Source organism: Pteropus vampyrus, unplaced genomic scaffold (assembly GCF_000151845.1).
Source record: "Pteropus vampyrus isolate Shadow unplaced genomic scaffold, Pvam_2.0 Scaffold123, whole genome shotgun sequence".
NCBI lineage: Eukaryota > Metazoa > Chordata > Mammalia > Chiroptera > Pteropodidae > Pteropus > Pteropus vampyrus.
Window position 1 is genome coordinate 406311 of NW_011888904.1, and position 20441 is coordinate 426751.

Consider the following 20441-nt stretch of genomic DNA (forward strand, 5'->3'; position numbering starts at 1 on the left):
GTACCTAAAAAGAGGTCAAACCCAAATTATCTAAAAATCTACATAGTCTCACTGCTTCCATGATGGCAAGTGTTAGGTAGACTTTATTAACAACTTAAAACAGTTTGAATCAGTAATATTTCTTTTGATAAATTCTCAGGTTATTCTCCCAAATATGGGAAAAGCCATATGTACAAATATGTTCATCACAGCACACTAATAGCAGTAATTTAAAAGAGAACTTGAAAAAAAAAAGAGAACTAGAAGGAACCTAAATGTTTAACAAATAAGTATGTGCTAAGTAAGATTATGGTTATCTGTGCTTGGTAGTCCTTAAACTAGGCTGTACTACCACCAGGTGAAGATCATTACTATCCAGCATGGAGGCAATCATTTTTCAAATTAACTATTACTCCCATTGATAGGCCTGTATCTTTCTGGGAGCAGAGTGGAGCCAGGATTGGTGAAAGTTGCGGAAAGGCTCCACCCTTTCCCCACCCATAATTAATGGGAAGAAAGGGGGAAGGGAGGCTCGTGCAACTAAGGTGGTCTCTAACCATTACATGTATTGAGATGGTGGACATAAAGATTAGGAGAAATAAGTTACACATTCTTTTAATAAATTGTTTCTTTCCTTCCCTTCCACAATCAAGATGTGCCTACAGAAGAATTCTTTCTTCAAGAAAGTGTATCTAAAATCATTTTACTTAGGCTGGTAAACTCCTAATAGATTGCTCTAAAGTATTTCTTCAAGATTTCTAAGAATCACATGAATATGGAAAACATCTAGACCATGACCAGTCCAAATCAACACAGAAATTATAAACACATACATATATATGTATATGTATATATGGGTATATTTGTAGAGAGGAAGTGTGACTGAGTTCTTTATGATTCTTATTAAAAATCATAATTCGAATTTATTGTATGTCTATCTACCATGTGCTAGATGCTGTGAATATAATGAGAAAAAAGAAATAGTCCTTGCCCTCAAAGAGTCAGTCTAGTGAGGGGCACTTCAACAGAAACTAAATGAGGACAATAGGGCCCCCTACCAGAGGGGTTAGATGTAAGGTGTCCAAACAAGGGGCATAGGTAAGGTGTTCAAATCCATAAAAAAGGGACATGAAAAGGTATGAGTGGAGGGAAAGACTGTGAGCATGGACCCTCTTCATCTATGTACTCAAATTTCTCACTTGTTAATTTACTACGCAGAGTTCAAATATCTGCTTGATCTCCTCCAGATAATGTCACATTAGGAATTTACATTGGCTGAATGAACCAGACTAGAACTACAGGGTTCAAATGTGTGTTTACAATCTGTATGCTCTCTCCAGGGAAAAATAAAGCAAGCCATGAGTTAACCAAAGTAGAACAGAACTAAAAATGAATGTCTGATACGTGTGATTAATAAGAAAATAACCAGAAAACTAGCAAACACCACGGAACCATCACAGGACTAATCAAGAATTACCTTTCCAGCAAAATGCATTACAAAATGGTGGTGGCCTAAACAAAACTGGGGCAGCACAAACAGAGAAATAGATGGAACAGACTGGAAATAGAAGACAAAGATAATCTTAACCAAAAATCTTTTCATAATAATCATTTCACAGATTTTTAGCTAAGGATTTCTCATCCATTTGTCCCACCCACGGCCTAGAAAAAAAAAGTAAAAAATGAGCACAAATAAAAACAGTCTGGTGATATAACTAAAAGACTCATCTAAAGCTGTTGGCAGAGACAATAGATCTACAATCTACATTATGATGCTAACAGAGTCTGTTATGTCTGACTATGCCGTCCTGTCCATCCTTCATCAAAAAATCAAGCTGCTCTAGTAAATTCCCAATACTTACTCAGATTAATACTTGCCAAGTTAGTTTAGCTATAAAAACAGGGTGGGTATATAAGCATCAACAAGTACAGAAACACAAACTCCCTTTTAGAATCAGAGAAGACACTGGAAGTAGAGGCTAAACAGAGATCATTTAAATCCAACTCTCCTATTTTACAAATGAGGGCCTGAGGCCCACATGGCTAGACTGTGGCAAAACTTGATTCAAGTATAGCCTTTAAAAGGCTGCCAATTCTCTCAGAAATAAGTCTTTTACAAAATTATAGAAATCAAAATTGAATCCCTATAATAGACTTAAGGCTTAACAGATTTCCAAAAAGCGAAATATACTATGCCAATAAATTTGTAAGCCAGCAAGAACTGGGGTATGGGATATGTGAAATGATACAATTCTCACTTGAAAATCCAGTTAGTGATTTCATTTTTTGATTGCCAGTACATCCCAGCTTCATTGCAACTGATTTGACACCTATATTTAGTCTTGTATTGTTTCTTCTACAGAAGTCCAATTTCTTCCATTAGACTGTGTTCTCCAAAGGCGGGGAGAATTTCAGTTTGATGCCAATTGTCCCTAGATCTTTATTGATTTGATTTCATAAAAACTGTGTGAATGGATCTTTCCTTTTTAAATTTAAGCCTAGTTACCAGGGGTACTCCTTGCTATTTAAAGGAATTTTATAGTAAATATGTTAATAGTACCTGCAATCGCGGCCAAACAGAATCCAAACATGCTTGCAATTCTAAGGTAACAATTGTGTATGAGTTGCATACACTTAAATTTCTGTACATTACGTGCGTCTCATTAAGAAAAAAGGCAATTCATATGATGCCAGCAATGATTACATGTATTTGTGTTTCTGTTTACGATGGAATAATTAACATACCCAACTTATACTGAATAGCAGCATACATCATTTTTGAAGCACAAAGAAAAAGCGAAGTCTCGTTTACAAGTCCTACACACGGAAATGAAAACTTTATTCTTTGGCCCTCAATGATTTGAAAAACTCACAGTTCAAAACCAACCTCTCTCATTCTTCAGCCCTGAAAGGAAGAACTTCTATCCTCTGAGAACAAAACACAGCCTGTCCAGAAACCCGCCGCGGTAGAAGGACGCGAGAGAGGACCCTTCCGAACTGGTTCCGCGTTCTCCTGGGTGACATCATTTCACCTGCGCCTCGGCAAAAAGGGAGGGAGCCGGAGAACCAGGCCATCTGCCAGACGGCAGCGGGCTGGCGCTCCTGCTAGCTGCTCCCGCACCTCCTCACCACCGCCCCAGCCCCAGGAACAAAGAGCGGCGGGAGACCAGGCCGCGCCCCTCCAAGCACGGGACAGCCAAACCTCTGGCCTGGTTGCCAGGCGCGACCCCGCAGGCTCAACGGCCTGAGGCTCGGCCTGTCCCACCCTTGAGCGGGAACCAACGGCAGCTGCTGCCACTACCTGCAAGGGAAGGCTCCGCCCTGCGGGGCTGCTCCCGCGGCTCCTTGCTGGGCCACCGCCTCCTATTGTGACTGCTCGCCCAGCCAGTGGCTAGCTCGCCAGATCCCTTGTCCCCGGGGCCTCCTCACCCCCGGAACCCGGGCTCCGACTGAGGCGCTGTCACGGCGCTTCCTTCCTCCCAGCACCATCACACGGGCCGCGCCAGGAAACGACGGCTACACGCCCAGAGCTGACACAGTCGGCTAACGCCTCGGTGGCTCCATCCTCTCTGCCCCCGCGCCCCAACTGCCGGGGTCGCTGCGCCGCACCACCCCTCACCGCTGCACGCGGGACCCCGCCCCACTGCACCCAGCCTCGGTGCTCACGGACCGGGCTTGCCAAACGCCTGCGCACTACCCTCCGCTGCGCGCGCAGGCGACGCCCCTCGCTGCTAGGCCGCAAGATGCGCCAGCAGGGGGCCCTCCCACTTCTTGGTTCTGGGTCGCCCCCGCCCCGCCTCCTCGCCGAAACAAACCTAGCGAACCCAGCGCACCAGACCGCCCGACGCTCCGCCTCTTTCTCCCTTGGCTCAGCTCCGCGAGGGGAGCCCCCTTTGTTTCCACCCCGCTGGAGAAGGGGCGGGGCGGAGCAGGGCTGCGTGGCGCGCGCAACTCGGACTAGTTCCGGCAACAGAGCCCGCAGCGCCGCACCCTGGCACAGCCGGTCCAAGCCCGCCTCCCCCGCGCCCTGACGCTGGACAGCAGGCGGGGCCACATCTCCCAATTGGTACACTTCTCTCACTAAATTGTTGCTACTGGTCCGTGCCTCCCACCTCCAAAACTCAGCAATCAAACAGTAACTGACCTCACTCCAATTCAAAATATGTATTTATATGGCCCGAGAAATTTTTACTGATGAAGAGGAAGGTGATCAGTCCAAGGTTTTTCACAATGAAGCAAGTAGGTTCAAACACAACTTGTCTGACTGCAAGGCTGAATTCAAAGTGACAGTTATTCAGACCGTGCTGAAGATGGGAAATGAGATAGGTAGGAAAACCTATGCCAGCTTGGTGACCTGGTCACATTCGAGATCTAGAAGAGGAAAAGTAAGACCTTTCGTAAAAGTACAATAAATAAAAAGAAAGGACAGTTAAGTGGTATCGGAAGACAGAAAGGCAGCCAAGGGGACATTTTGGAAGAAATGCACTTACGCAGACAGGAATTAGATGATGTATTCAAGGATAGTGATAAGATTTTACAGTAGTGCAAACAGCAAAAAACCCAGGTTCTAGTTCTTTTGGCATTACTTAAACCAGCCTCCTTCTCGCTCCAAATCTCAGCTGCTTCCGGTAGAAAATTAGGAAATTAGACTAAAATAATGTTCCAGGACCCCCTGAACCTCTATGTATGAATAATACTATATGGTAATTATTCATCTCTCATATCAGACTGAGCGCTGGCCCTCTGTTTTGACTCTCTACCACCAAGGTCCAAACCTAGAGCCTGAAACACAACAGCAGGTGCTTAGCAACTGTTCAATCCAAGTTCTAGCAATAACATCATAGGCTTTTACAATTCCTGGGCAAAGAAAAGCTAGAATGAGATAACAGGTTCCTATGAACACAACTCCTTCCCCAGTTCCACACAACCATTATGAAGCTCAGTTATACAGCTGACTCTTCTCCTATCTCTGCCAGTCTTCCAAAGCAGCCAATTTGGAGATGATTACATTAAAATTTTTATGTTTCCCCCCTTCATTCACGGTACAGAGTCATAAATCCCAGCCACACCTTTAGCTGCATCCAATGTAATCCGTTCCTAACCTCTGAATCCTTCACAACTTCCCATCTACTGCTGTAGATTGACCTAGCATTACAGATCTTCCAGCAGAAGCTCAGCTATCCAAGCTTCCTTACATAAAACCACCTTAAAACAGCTTTTCATGTATACTTAGATGTAGGCTATATGATGAAAGGGTAAACAAGGCAGATTAGGAAAGGGGAGGGAAATTACTATTAGGGAGCTGTCCAATCATAAAGTCAGATTCCTCAAGTGCTAAATCTCAGTAGCAAAAATATACTACAGTCCTCCGGGATTCCTAACCCTTAAATTTATGTGAATCCCCTGGGCTTCAGCCAATCCTTTGTGAGGCAAACTCCTTGAGAACCCTTCTCAAATGGTTAAGATGTAAACAATGCTCCCACGTCTCACAGTTGGATAGTTTAAAATTTGTACTGCTATTCTTCTCTGATTTCCTTAACCAGAAAATCTGGTACCCTGCTTATAAACACTCAATGATAAGCTTTAAGGTGCGCCAATTATACCAGAGCAGTTGCTCAACTCCAGTCCACCTATAATTTTATTTAGTGTCCAAAAAAATGGGAAGCCTTATTGGAGAGGTGTTCAATACAACTTTCTGCAATGATGGAAGTATTTGACATCGGCATCATCCACAAGGTAGCAACATGTGGCTACTGAGCACTTGAAATGGAGCTAGTCAACTATGAACTGACCAGGATCAGTTTAAATAGCCACATGGGGCTAGGGGACAAAACAGCACTTCCATAAATAGTTGCTTGTGATAACAATGTCTCAAAAATTCTGACTGAAAGATTGTGCTTTCTAATAGGTTTTCACAACAGAAGTGAAAACTGAATGACTACTAAAAACCTCTTCCTGAGGTACCCAAGTCATATAAGTCCACTCAGAAAATAAAAATACAGGTATCCACCACTTTTCAAAAGTCTGCTTTACACAACTTCACTATTATGAAAGACCTACATTAGTACCCATTTCGCTAAAGGAAAGAAATCTGAAGAGGATTTTCGCTTTTGAAAAAGGTGAAAAGTGAATAGCGTTCAGCAGCCATTATAGAGGCAATGCACCCCAAACAGCGAAAGTGGCACTGCCAAGCTTACCCTGGCAACTACTCTCAGCATCAAGCTGCCATAGCTCTAAACTGTCTATAAGGATCTGTGCTTTATCTTGATTTATTCTGTGCATCCATTAGCAAGATGTGTCCTAAGGTAGGTGCTTGAACACTTTATGCCATTTTGGCTTACGAAAGGTTTCATAGGAATGGTTTACTTTCAGGTAAGTGGAAGAAACCTGTATACCAATACATTGCTTGCCAAATAGGAAAATACTGAAGTTCCTTCAAGTGTGTCTCTGGTCATTGGGATTCTTTATCATTCTAATATGTGAGAATAACAGCTTAGGTTTTGATTGAGTTGTAGTAGATCTAGAGATGAATTAAGGGGTACTGATTCTTTACAATACTGACTTTCAATCTATGAGCAAAAGCATCCTTATATTGCCTGAGTCATTAATTTTTTTCAATAATGCTTCACAGTTTTCCATAGAGGTCTTGCCCATTTTTGTTCTTGGGTTTATTCTAGGTTTTATACGTAATTATTACTTCTAATAGTTTATATTAAAACTATATATACAATCCTGTTAGCAGAAAATAATAACTGTTCAATTTCTTTCCAACACACATTTTTCTCCTTTGTCTTACTACACTGGCTAGGACCTCTAGTACAATACTAAACAGGTATGGTGAGAGCAGGCATTTAACTTATTTCAAAACTGAAAAACTTTCAACATTTCACCATTAAGTATGATGTTTGCTGTAGGATTTCTGTAGATACCTTTAGCAAATTTTCTTTTATTTCTACTTTGTTAAAAGCTTATCATAAATGGGTGTTTAATTTTATCAAATGTTTTCGCATCTACGAGATAATCTTATGATTTTCCTGTTAATGTGTGAATTACATTGTTGGTTTTTGGATATTAAACCAATTTTACATTTCTAATAAAACCATGTCTTATTGTATTACCTTTTTTATATATTGTTCGATTTGGTTTGCTAATAGTTTGTTTAGGATTTTTACATCTGTGTTCTTGAGTGAGATTAGTTATTTTACATTTTTGTAATGTCCTTGTCAGATTTTGTTTCAAAGATTATGCCAGCCACAGAAAATGAAATCAGCAAGTGTTCACTCTTTTTCCATTCACTAGGAGATTTTCTGTAAAATTGGTGTTATGCCTTCTTTAAATATTTGGTAGAATTTGCTGATTAGTCAACTAAACTTGGAAGTAAAGTTTTTTAGTAGTTATGGATTTCTTGTTAGATTTTCTGTCTTTTGCTTATTTCCAACAAATGAAAAACAACTAAAATCTCAGGATATATATATAAGGAAGATCTCATTCTAAAATTCACAATCTGTTTCTAGAAAACTATTTTGCAATCTTATGCATCTGAAGGGTACTACTGCTGGAAATACATTTTTCAAGTACCCTGCATAACAATCATAAACAAATTTTACATAAGCGATATTTAACAGTCTGCCAAACAGTAAATATAAAATTTGTTTTTGTGCTCAATCTTGCATTTCTAGACTTCGAAGAATATCTAAATAATGGTTATCTGAAGGACCTTTATACAAAAGAGGGGACTATGAGGCTATAGGCTTTCCTGTCTCTCTATACACATCAATGACAAATTACAGTATTTATTGTCTGTTTCCCCTGTTAAACTATAATAAGCTCCTCCAGGGCAGGTCCCATTTCTCTTTTGTTTATATATTACTGATGTTGGCTGATAGAGAATATACACAAAAGGAAAATATATTTTAATATATTGAAAGGCATGATTAAAGAGCCACAGATAAAGAATCACTTGTCCAGATGCCCAAGAACCATGTACACGGAAGAAAAATATCATGGGGAGAAAAAAAGCTACACATTTTTGGGCCCTGCCAAAGAAGGTGCTGGGTAGAGAATGGCACTCCTGCTAGAAGTCTGTGACTTCTATAATGAGGAAGCAGTTTCCCACTGTTAACACTATCAGAAATAGGACTGTGCTGCCATCATATCCACTGCCACATCTCCTGACAATAACCTCACTCCAACTCCATCCACTACGGCTGGGACAGTGGCCTCTACTCTGTGTTCTAACATAGCATTAATCGTCCTGCCTTGCAAATATGTATTTACTCGACTCTTTTGACCATGAGACAGTAAACTTCTTGAAGCTATGGACTAAGCCTCGCTGGTTCTGGTAAGGGGTTTAGCGCATGGCAAATGCTCAAATAGTTCAATTTATTTAATTCAGTAAATATTTCACAGCAGTGGTATTTCTAATATTTTTCTCAATAGGTAAATTTCCGAGGGAGAAATAGGGCACAGAAACAGAATGGGTACAAGAACACAAAAAATAAATTTCAAAATTTCCCGCTCACCCTCCTCCCTAAAAGTTCTCCTCCTTCCACCAAAACCAGCTAAAAAGACCTAATAAGATGAAGCTGCACAGAGGAAAGGTGTATTGGCCATAACCGTTTAGGCCATGCAGTATCTACAAGCATGACAAAATTCAATCTAATGCAAAACAAGCAACATAAGCATTTTCACCCATGTTACCCTGTCATAATGTAAAAGTTAATTACCAGCAGCTGCCAGCTATCGTTGCTAAAGATGAGAAAGGGGCAGCAAAGTTGCACCCAAACCCAAGGCCACTGAAAGCCACTCATGATATAGTCATATAAGCTTTGGGATGGGAGAGTGGTCAGATCACTTGCTGTTCCAATAGTGTATGTGAGAGATGCCAGGCACTAAACCTTGGCAGAGGGGATAATGTAGGGTAGTGAAGGTGAGAAGAAGCTAAAGTGATCTAGGGTAAAAAGTCATAAGCCAGGAAGTTCAAGAGAGATGAGTAAATAAACCTGAGTGTCTAGGATAAGCTGAGTCAGAAACAGAAAAATTAGGGTCATCAAACCAGAAATGAAGAGGCAAGGATGCATATAAAGCACACACTGTACATCATAGCATGTTCTACTTCTGGATCAGGGTAAATAGGAAAGAGCTGACTCTGAGGCATGATCTGCCTTAACGTGTCTTTGAAGATGAGATCTCAAAGGCTCCTTGCTCATTCTGTTCTGGTGAACAAGGTACCATCTTAGGAGCAATTCTAGTTGCTATGACTCTCTTTAAATTGCTTCAGCAGCTTAATCTCAGGGCAAATCACACTCTAATTCTATAGTTTTACCAAATCCACTGGACAGCCACAGGCAAAGAAAAAAGTCAATCACACAGATCTAGGTTATTCTTTTCAACAAAATCCATTATTTCATTGTTAGGGATAAACTCTCTCATTTCTAAAATCATGTCTTACATTTATGTTGTCTTAAGTGTTTTGATATTATAAAGATATAATGAATATTCTTGAGCATACATTAGAAAATATATCCATAAAGGTGAATTTCTAATAGTGCAACTCCTGCTTCAAAGGATATGTGCCTTTTTAATTTTGAGAAATGTTGCTAGTTGCCTCCTAAAATGTTGTGCCAATTTTTACACCATCCATCAGTAAATGAAAATAGTTGGGAGTAGATTCTGGAGGAGAAACAGCAGTGTTTAAGGGCATTCCCCTGAGGGAAAATAGACTGACCCCATCTATAGCAGTAGGCCAAGGACTAGGGAGAGAGAGGCTCTGAAAAAGAAACTTGGGCCAAGGTGCTCTGAGCGCAACCGTATTTCATATCCAGCTTTAAGTTCTGTTATAATTCCCTCCTGTTAGATCCCTGAGACTATATTATAGTCTTGTTAAATGTAATAGCCTAGGAACCTGGCCCAAACTGGAGCCAAAATGACATCAGTGAGAACAGCAGCACTTAGGAAAGCTGGTGACTAACAAGCCCTGGGTCAAAGGGCTAGCTGGGAAAGCAAGCAGCCTTTCAGAGAGTCCCAGAACAGCTGGGGAGGAAAGCCAGCTAGACTGGTCAACAGCAGTTAAAAGGAACAAGGGCTCAAGTCATGAAGAATTGGGCACTAAAGGAAAACTATGACCTGAAAAGCCATTGAACATGAACTACATTTATATAAGGGCTTCAAGAAAATAAATAATTGATGGTATAAGCACTGATTAAGAAACAGAGAAGCACAGACAACTAGCTCCTTTACTTTGGGGTGGACAATGAAAAAGCATTCCTAAAAAGGGACATGGAAATGAGAGGTGATCTTAAAATGTTTGAGATGCAAGAAACATGAGAATGTTTTCTAAGTGGATCAGATCACATGAACATCTTATAACTTCCACCATGTTTAATTTAATAAGAACCAGACCTTCTTCTAGGGATGGTGGATCTCATCTGACCTCATAGTTGATAACCTGCTCTGGGTGTTCTCTTGGCTACAGAAACCTAAAATCTCGCATTCTTGAAATGTGATCAGTTCTCTGAAATGATCAGTGTCCTTCTGACGGCTTGTATTGATGACACACTTATGGAACCCTGTGGTTTTGCACAGACACTGTGATACATGGTACATCTCTACAAACCGCATCCTCCTGCCCATGCCACACTCAACAGGCCTTTCCAGATTTTACTTAAGTTAAAGAAGGAAGTGTATCATCTGAACAGAATCCCAACTTGTACCATAAAATAGAAATAACTTTAAATAAAAACCCTTAAAGTAAGGCAACTCTTTGTAGAGCAACTCGTAAGATTTAAACTCCCACAGGAAGTTTATTTATCCCTTCGTCTGCTTGCCTGTTCCTATTACAACAGTATAATAAATAAAAACAAAATAAACTTAACAGGCAATGCTATTTCAAAACTAGGACACCAAATTAATAATAATCTCAAAACACCTATCATTACATGATATTTCACAATAAGGCAAAAAGAGAATCTATTTAAAAACACATTGGGTCATACGATCCCATATAGCTCAGAAAGTACATATAAAATTATCAAATGTTTAAGTAAATGTAGATAAATTATCTAGAGACAGATTTCCTAAACATAAAAGCAATGAAATACATTTCAAATAACTATACCAATAGATATGCTGCTAAAATAATTTTAAATTTCTGTATTGGAAAAATAAATTCATTAAAAATTAAAAGCAGACGAATTTTTTGCAAATATGTTGAATGATTAATGTCCCCATACAAAGTGAATAGGAATACAGGAATATCCCCAAAGAAGAGAAAAATGTGCAAAAGGCAATTTTTTAAAAAGCAATGCAAATGCCTAATGAACAAATGAATATATGGCAAAACTATATAACCTCAGTAGTTATAAAAATATATATATACTTTAAAACAATTAGACACCATTTATCATCAATCACATTCACAAATAATCCTTTGTGATGCTCATATCCTCTGATTCAATTCTACTCTAGTAATCTGTGCTCAAGAAACAGATCATTGAAAACTTATTACCTAGACTCACAGACACAGACAGTGGATCAGTGGTAACCAGAGGGAAGGGAGGACAGTGAAGATAGATAGGGGTAAACAGGGTCAAGTATTTGGTGGCGGAAGGAAATTTAACTTTGGGTGGTGAACACAAAATGTAACATATATATTACATATTAATGAAGTATATTATTGAAACCTATTTGATTTTATTAACCAATGTCACTTCAATAATTTTAATTAAAAAACTTATCACAAAACTACAGTAATCAAAATACAAAACTACAGTAATCAAAATACTGTAACACTGGCACTCAGACCAATGGAATAGAAAGCTCAGAAATAAAACCCTTACAAATATGGTCAACCAATATAGACAAGAGTTTCCAATACCATTCAATGGGAAAAGAAGTCTTTTCAACAATGGTGCTGGGAAAACTGGATACCCACAGGCAAAACAATAAAGACAGACCCTTACCTTACACTATGTATAAAAAGTAACTCAAAACGAGTCAAAGATCTAAACATAAGAGCTAAAAACTATAGAACTTTTAGGAAAAAACATACGAGAAAAGCTTTGTGACATTGGATTTGGCAATGATTTCTTGGATATGACACCAAAAGGACAGGCAACAAAAGAAAAAATAGGTAAATTGGATTACTTCAAAATAAAAACTACAGTGCAAAAGGACACAATCAATGGAGTGAAAAGGCAACCGACAGAATGGGAGAAATTATTTACAAATCATATGTCTGATAAGGGATTAATATCCAAAATATATAAAGAACTCCTACAAGTGAGCAACAAAAAATAAAACCTGATTTAAAAAATGGGCAAAGGATTTGAATAGACATTTCTCTAAAGAAGATAACAAATGGACAATTAGCACATGAAAAGATGCTCAACATCATTAATCAGTTGGGAATTACAAATCAAAACCACAATGAGATATTATCTCACACGAAGATGGTTATTATTAAAAAAAATAATAATAACAAATATTGGCAAGAATGTAAAAAAATTGGATCCTGTGTAACTTGTTCATGGGAATGTAAAATGGTAAGGAAAAACAGTATAGCAGTTCTTTGAAACATTAAAAATAGAAATGATCCAGCAATTCCACTTCAGGATATATATCCAAAAGAATTAAAAACAGGATCTCAAAGAGATATTTGTACACCATGGTCCTAGCAGCATTATTCACAATAGCCAGAATGTGGAAACAACCCAAGTTGTTTCCATAAAATGTGTTATATACATACAATGGAATATTAATTCAGACTTCAAAAGGAAGGAAATTCTGACATATGCTACAACATAATGCTAAGTGGAATTAGCCAGTCACAAGAAAATGAATACTGTATGACTCTACTTAAATGAGGTACACAGAGTACTCAGATTCATAGAGACAGAAAGTAGAATGGTGGTTGTCAGGGGCTGGAAGGAGAGAATGAGGAGTTAACTGTTTAATGGATGTGGGGTTTCTGTTTTACAAGATGAAAAATTTCTGGATATGGTACAACAATGTGAATATATTTAACACTACTGAACTGTTCACTTAAAAATGGTTAGGGTGGTAAATTTTATGTTAGGTGTATTTTACCACAACTATGAAGAAAATCTCATCACAGCAGCAAAGGGGGTATTTTAAAATATAAGCCAGATCATGTCACTCCTTTGCTTAAAACCTTCCATAGGTTTCCCATAACCAGTAGAATAAAATCTGAAGTTCTTTGCCTGGTTTATCAAGAGCTACATAATCTGGCCTGTGCCTACCTCTTCAACTTCATCTCATACCACTTCCACCCTCACCCACTTTGCTTGTGTACATCAGCCTTCTTTCTGTCTGCACAATCTTTCTAGCCTTAGGACCTTTACACAGCAGTGTCTCCTCACTAGAACTTGTTCATCACTATCATTCAGATCTTAGCCTAAATGTCACCTTCTTATAGGTAAGGCAATCTCAACCAATTGGAGCCAACTATCCAATTACTTGCACAGTACTTGTATCTGATTATTTACTGGTTTAATTTACTGGTATAAACAGTTCATTTTCTGTCCCTTCCACAAAAATTAAGTACCAGAAAAGCAAGGATCTTCTTTGTCTTTTTGCCACTGTATGCTGGTGACTCAACAGTGCCTGGCACATAATAGACACTTAATAAATACTAATTGGTATTGGTTTTTGAGGGGATAAAAATGTTCTAAAATTAGACAGTGGAGATAGTTGTTCAATTCTTTGAATATACTAAAAATCACTGAAATATATACTTCAAAGCAGTGAATTTTATGATAGCTCAATAAAGCTATTAAAATTTTTTAAGAGCAAAAAATTTAAAGCATGTTTTCTTATGTTATTGGAACTATTAAATAAGCCTGCTAATTATGTTATTCAAATTATTCTTATTTTTTTTCCTTCCTGTGATGGACATATCCTAAGGTGACCATTAATGAGTCATGACTTTGTGTAATCCCCTCCCAAAACCTGTGACTTGCTTCTAAGCCAAAGAATATGACAAAGGTGAAAGGATGTCGCTTCTTGATTATGTTTCATCATATAGGACACCATCTCAACCAATTAGAAAGATTCTCTTTCTAGCCTAGAAGAAGCAAACAGCCATGTTGTAATCTGCATATGGAGAGGATCACATGGCAGGGAACTATGGGCAGCCTCTAGGACCTGTAGTTGTCTTCCAACCAATAGCCAGTAAGAAGCTGGGGTCCTCAGTCATACAGCCTCACAAAAATGAATTCTGCCAACAATCTGAATTAACCAAGAAGCAGCAGATTCTTTCCCTAGTTGAGACTCCAGACAAGAGTAAGGCCCAGCTGACACTTTGACTGCAGTTTTGTGAGACCCTGAGCAGAGGAGACAGCTTAGCCTTGCCTCAACTTCTAACTAACTGGAAGTATGAGATAATAAATGTGTTGTAAATTGCTACATTTATGGTAATTTGTTACATAGCAACAGAAAACTAATATACCTACTGTCAACACACTAACCTCTTAACTGATATTTCTACTTCCACAGCATCTGTATATCTCTACAGTTGTGATTTTGTCAATTTCTTACTATACTATGAGCTTTGGCTTAAATATTTAAAGTGTGATGGTTCATGACTGTTCTATCAAATTAATAACCCTTGCTTTGAATTCTATTAAAAATGTCACTCCTGCTTTCTTCCTATTTGCATATGCTTGATATTATCTTTGCTTATCTTTTACTTTTACCTTTCGGTGTCATTTTGTTTCAGGTATGTCTCTTATATAAAGTATATAGTTGACATTTTGCTTTTTTAACCCAGTCTATCACTTAATAGCCAAATAGATAATTCACTTTGCCATATTATTTTGTAGTTTATCCTTACTCATTTTCTAAACAGTTCCAAAAGCTTTCATTAAAGCCTTTCTTTTTCATTAATAAATCAAATTTTATGCTTTTTATTTTTCCTCTTTTGATTTAAAATTATACACCTTAGTGGTATTCTACTACTAGTGAACATAAATACCAAGAATAAAACAATTTTATGAATTAGTCCTACTTCCACTAATTTTTAATTGGATAAACAATGTTCAGTTTTTTAAAATTCTGATTCCTATATTAGGCTACATGATCTTTCTCTATCTCCCTTTCTATCATAGTATAATTAAGGGACTTAAGTACACACTCATGTTCCTAAGAAACTGCCTGTAAAACAAGCTTCTATATGTCTAACTTTCTGTTGTTGTTCCTTTACTAACACCCTTTTGGGCTGTTTGAGGCTTCAGAGTCTAATTACTATCAGAAGCTTATTATCCCCTCAATATGGAATCATAGGGTGAGAGACCTGGAACAAACTTTAGAAACAATCTAATCCAAAGATAACAGTTTTTCTCAAATACCAACTCAATCTGTTGGTCATGACTAGGAGGTAGAAGAGAGAAATAGAAGCCCATAAGCAACAAATCTATTGTCCTTGTTCTGGTCCAACAGCCCCTACTACCCCTCTCCCCAACTTCTAAATGTAAAAATGAATTGTCAGGACCAAAAAAGACCTCTGGTTTCTGTCAAACATTACATTAGAAGTTACATTTGACTGCACTGACCTTGCTTCCTAGTATATTCAAATACTAGATTTTTAAAATGGTAAGAGTGACAAAGCCTGAAAGGAAGAAATTTAAACAGAGTAAAAAAACTCATTCAAAAAAAAAAAATGAAAGAAACTGAAAGTTTTAAGATACCTGGCTGGCAAAAAAAAAAAAAAAAAAGATATGTGAATCTGAAAGCTGTTAAGTGATTCACTTTATTTTTTATTAAACTCCCTATTTTTTGTGTTCTGAATATAAAATGTCAACACTAATAACAACTATCAATTATTAAGCCCCGTCAACGGGCCAGGCTCTGCCACAAGACTTTATATATCTAAGGGTGGACTGTGGAGTCAAGCTGCCTGAGTTCAAATCTCAGCACCACTACTTGCCAGTATGTGACTGTTGTCAAATTATTTAAATGATCTATTAGCTTCTTCTTCATCTTTAAATGTGGATAGTAATAGTGCCCACTTCATAAATGATTTAATGCAGAACGCTTACAGGAGTGCCAGGAACATAGTCAAGAGCTCAATATCAATATCAACTGCTAATCTTTCACAATCACAATAGTATGGGTTATTAGCCCTATTTTACAGATGAAGAAAATGAGGCTTGAAGAACTTGCTTAAAGCCAAGTGGTGATTAGAATGTGGATCTCTGACTCCAAAGCACATACTCTTTCCATACTGCTACCTAAGGACACTTCACAGGATAAGGTGTGTGACTGAGGCATATTTTCTTAGGGATCTTATTTTCCCTTTTTGGCATGGTCTCATACCTCCCAAGACTTAAGTTATCCATTTTAGAGAATTTAAAGTCAAATGTGTTTACATATTTGTGATTTCTGAGTATGTGTTTTATACATACACATTTCCTGTTCACAAAATACTGACTGCACAGATGAAAAGTAATTTATACAAATAACACTTAAAAAATTCTTAATACTAAAATTTTAATAGTTACTCCTGGAGAGAGGGATTAAAGATTAAAAATAGTGCTGCATATCTTTTTACATTCAACGGGTAGTTTAAAAAAAAAATTAAAAAATTTGGAAGATCAAGATAAAAGGATAATTCAGTCACAGGAGAAAAACCAGTAGCACATTTCTCACATTCCCTGAAAGCAGACTGTATGGGATTACCTGTACACAAACTGGATTAATGCCTTCTTCCATGACAAATGGACCTAAGGATAGCATAAGGAGGTTTTATCCAAAAAAGTCTTCTGCTCTGAGTAGCCATTCATATACGTGCAGTTTAGAAAAACTCCCATTTCTCTCTCTCAAATGGCCAGCCATCCTGAAAGTGTACTGGGCCACTCTGGAAAAGTGTACCACTGAGGCTACAAATCGATTCACCTCACTTGAAAGAACAATCTCCTTTTATCAAATTGTTCAATACTTTATCTCATCTTCAGGAGAGACCAATTCCCCATGACAAGCTTGTCCTCACCATGAAGAAGTGAATATTCCCAAGTTGACATTAGCTGAGTTAGGTTAATATTTCAATATCTACATGATACCTAAATAAGCTAGCACAATCACATTTTTGTGTTATACTTTATACTTTTAAAGTACTTCTACATAACCATCACATTTGATCAGTGCAATGCAGTAACATACAACATAAGGTTTCTTGTAAAGAAGCACAGAATTCTGAGTATGAAGGAGGGCAGGGCTGTCAGGTTAGGGGAGGCTGGAATAACATATAGTCATGGATCGCAACAGAGGCCAAAAGCAGTTAGGCAAGAAAAAACTAACAGGCAAAGACTGCCTGCCAACTGACTCGGTTTCACTGTGATTCTTGAGGGCATTTCACACTTGCAGATATATTTTCCTCTGGGCAAATCATAGCTGAATGGGTGAAGCTAAACTAGGAATGGATTTCTTCAGGTGGTAGAATACAGATTCTGGAGACAGGCAGCTTGGATCTGAATCCCATTTTACTAATTACTAACTGGGTAACCTTGAGCAAATTAATTTATGTCTCCCATTCCTTACATACAAGTTAGGATCAAACAATCCCTACTTCAAAAAGTGGTATGACTACCCTGTTTTAGAAGGCAACCTTCACTCAATTCTCCTGTAACCCTTCCCTGGTTAGTCTCCATAGCACGAATGACCAATTAAGAATCCTTTAATTTATTGTCTCATCATCTCTCTAATCCACTTACAGTAAGTAAGCTCCATAAGAGTAAGAACTACCATTTGTTTTGTTCAATGCACTGCTCCCAATGCCTAGAACAGTTGCTTGATATATAGTAGATAACTCAAATATATAATAAATAACTAAGTGTTCACCACCTGGAAATTGTGGCACTATGAATGAATATAAAAATATTGCTGGAGGGCTTGTGTGAATTGCTGTGCCTAATAGAAACTGATAAATATGAGAGTTTGCAACTCGCAGTACTTAATAGTAAACCTCAGAGCTGGAATCGGCTCCTTCTAGCACTACAGAATACAAGCCAATGTACATCGGCAGAGAAACTTAAGTTGGAAAACAGGCTAAGCCATAAATTTGGGGACTTGCCACCACTTCCAAAACTATAAAAGGGAGGCCCAACAAATGGACTGGCTCTCTTTCTCCTTGCCTGAACTCTAGTTCCACCCCAGTCACACATGAATTAGTTGAAACTGAGGCAACTTTTAAGAAAATTCACCTTTTATCCCCAAATCTGAGAAATGAACGATGTGTGAAAATTAAGTGAGGATAATAAGCAAAGAATTAATATGTGTTTTAACAATTTGTTCAGAACAGCTAAGTCATTATTTTTATATGACTTGTATCGAGGAGAGAAGATCTGGTGACTCCTGAACAAGCCATTTCTCCCACTTTTTAAAATAAAATTGGAAGCAGTCCCAGCTTCCAATTTTATTTTAAAAATAAAAATAGCTGTGCTCTACAACCCCTTCAATTCTCTCAATCTTTGCCCCCTCCCTCTCTCTCTTCCCTCCCTCTCTCCCTCTCTCTCTGTATATGTGTGTACAAGAGAAAAAGAGAGAGAAACAAGAAGACACACACATCCAAACAGAATGTATCAGGCAGCAAGTTCATTTTTGTTTTTGCAAAACCAATATCCATTTGTTATCAAAAGAAATAAGTCAGAAGCAGTTGCAAACACATAGATCTGATTTTTAAACATGGTATCCATCACTCTCTTCCCCAGAATAATGCCTGATGATCCTGTTCAAAGCCATCTGTACCATCCAACTCTTGGTGGTCCTCATCCCACATATTCTGCTCTACACTTTCTTTAACCCACTATGCTTATTGTAACATACTATATAATTTATGTATTATGGTTATTTTTATTGTCTGCCTCCTCCAGTTAGACTGTACACTCATGAAAACAAGCAATCTTTGTTTTGTATCTTGATTTGTTCCTTAAGTGTCTAGACACATAGCTACCAATCAATAAATAGTATTGACTGAATCAGTTAAATAAATTATAAATTTAGTCAAGATATCCTAATCCATTCTCTCCATTTCCCTCTGGGAAACAATCATAAGTGTACACATGGTAGGCAGGAGAGAGAGAAGAGCAGTTTCTGAAAGTTCTTTGATCTACTGATTAAGTGGCAAAATTCCTTAAACTTCTCTTCCCCTCCCCATGTGTTTCAGGAAAAATCTCATCTCCTAAAAGCACAAACTCAGTCATACGAAGATTCAGAAATTAGGAGGAAAACCATTTTAAAGTAGATAGAAAAATACAGAGGTGGATAGAAATCTCATCTTGCAGAGGCGGACAGAAATTTCATCTCCAGACTCTTAGCCAAGAGACAGAACAGAGCGCAGACTGGCTCTCCCACTATAAATGAACAAATGAATAGAAACATATTATGCTTAGCAGGAGAAAGAAAATTTAGCTCCAAAATATCTTCAAAATTAGGAAACACAATTGTTTGCAATATTACTGACCTAAAGTGATTTCGCCTTTACTTTCTGTCATCATTCTTTTTTTTTTTAACAGCAGGAAAGAAAAGCTTTATTAAAAGGGAAAGTACACTTTCAGACATGGAAGTGGGCCTGAGCAAGAGAAGTATGGCTCAAAGGCCTGTCATCATTCTTAATTTCAAATGCTCGTTTCTAAAATCTGTGGTATACTGAAGTTTATGGAACCAACTATATACAGTCTAGAAGTCTCTTTCAGTGGCTTGCTTCTAAAAGAAGTTAAACTCATGCCTCTGGATTACTATAATAATAAAAGAGATTCTGGAATACTAAAAGCATACCTCTCTCTCTGTCGACAGAATGAAATCTGTCTAAACAAAGCTCACAAAGACAGACAGAGCAGCACACAGAATAAAGAAAACCATTTGGAAAATCCCAATGATCAACCAACTTCTTGATCTAGCTCCAACAGGATGAGGGAGGAGGATCTTGATTAAAACAACAGAGAAAAAGATCACTTGGTTGGTCCGCAAGGGGAAACTACCAAGGGAGTGGTACATTCCTACATACAAGACACAGGAAATGGGAGGGAAGCCACTAGAGACTAGTGGTGGAAAAGACTAAATGTAAGCTCATCCAACATCAGCAGCCAGATGTTCCAAACACCAAGCCCACATTAGCATCTACTACAAATGCTGGGCGATCAAGAACCCTGATGACTGGAAAGCCCCCAAAGATCAAGTTTCTTTAGAGATAAAGAGAACAGAACAGACCAAAATGAAACAAACCCACCAAAAGTTTGGACTTGATATAAAACAAACAAACAAAAACCAAGCCCAAATAGGTTTCTTTTGCAACAATCTGACAGATTCCATTCTCAGTCCTCAACATTTAAATTGGGCTTCAGAAACAGAGCCAAAAAAAAAAAAAAAGTATAAGAAACCATAATCTAACATGATCAACTACAAAAATAAAGCAAATTGGAATGTCTAAGATATTTCTAATTGGAAACAGA

At 38.0% G+C, this 20441-nt stretch overlaps 1 protein-coding gene across 9 annotated transcripts in view; it reads right to left on the minus strand.

Moving 5' to 3' along the window:
• The window catches only part of RNF38 (ring finger protein 38), a 108138-nt gene that overhangs the window by 41775 nt on the left and 45922 nt on the right, over positions 1-20441 (minus strand). For 2 of the 9 annotated variants that reach the window (XM_011366195.2, XM_011366198.2), the window contains exon 1: positions 3281-3644. The exons of 4 other annotated variants lie outside the window; for them this stretch is intronic. Coding sequence is in view for 3 of the 5 variants with exons in the window: in XM_023534211.1 (XP_023389979.1) it covers positions 3409-3468 (60 nt within the window). In the remaining 2 variants the exon portion in view is untranslated. Of the gene's footprint in view, positions 1-2866; positions 3012-3280; positions 3645-20441 lie in introns of those variants that run through there. 3 more of the 9 variants (XM_023534211.1, XM_023534215.1, XM_023534213.1) reach the window with 3 other exon arrangements.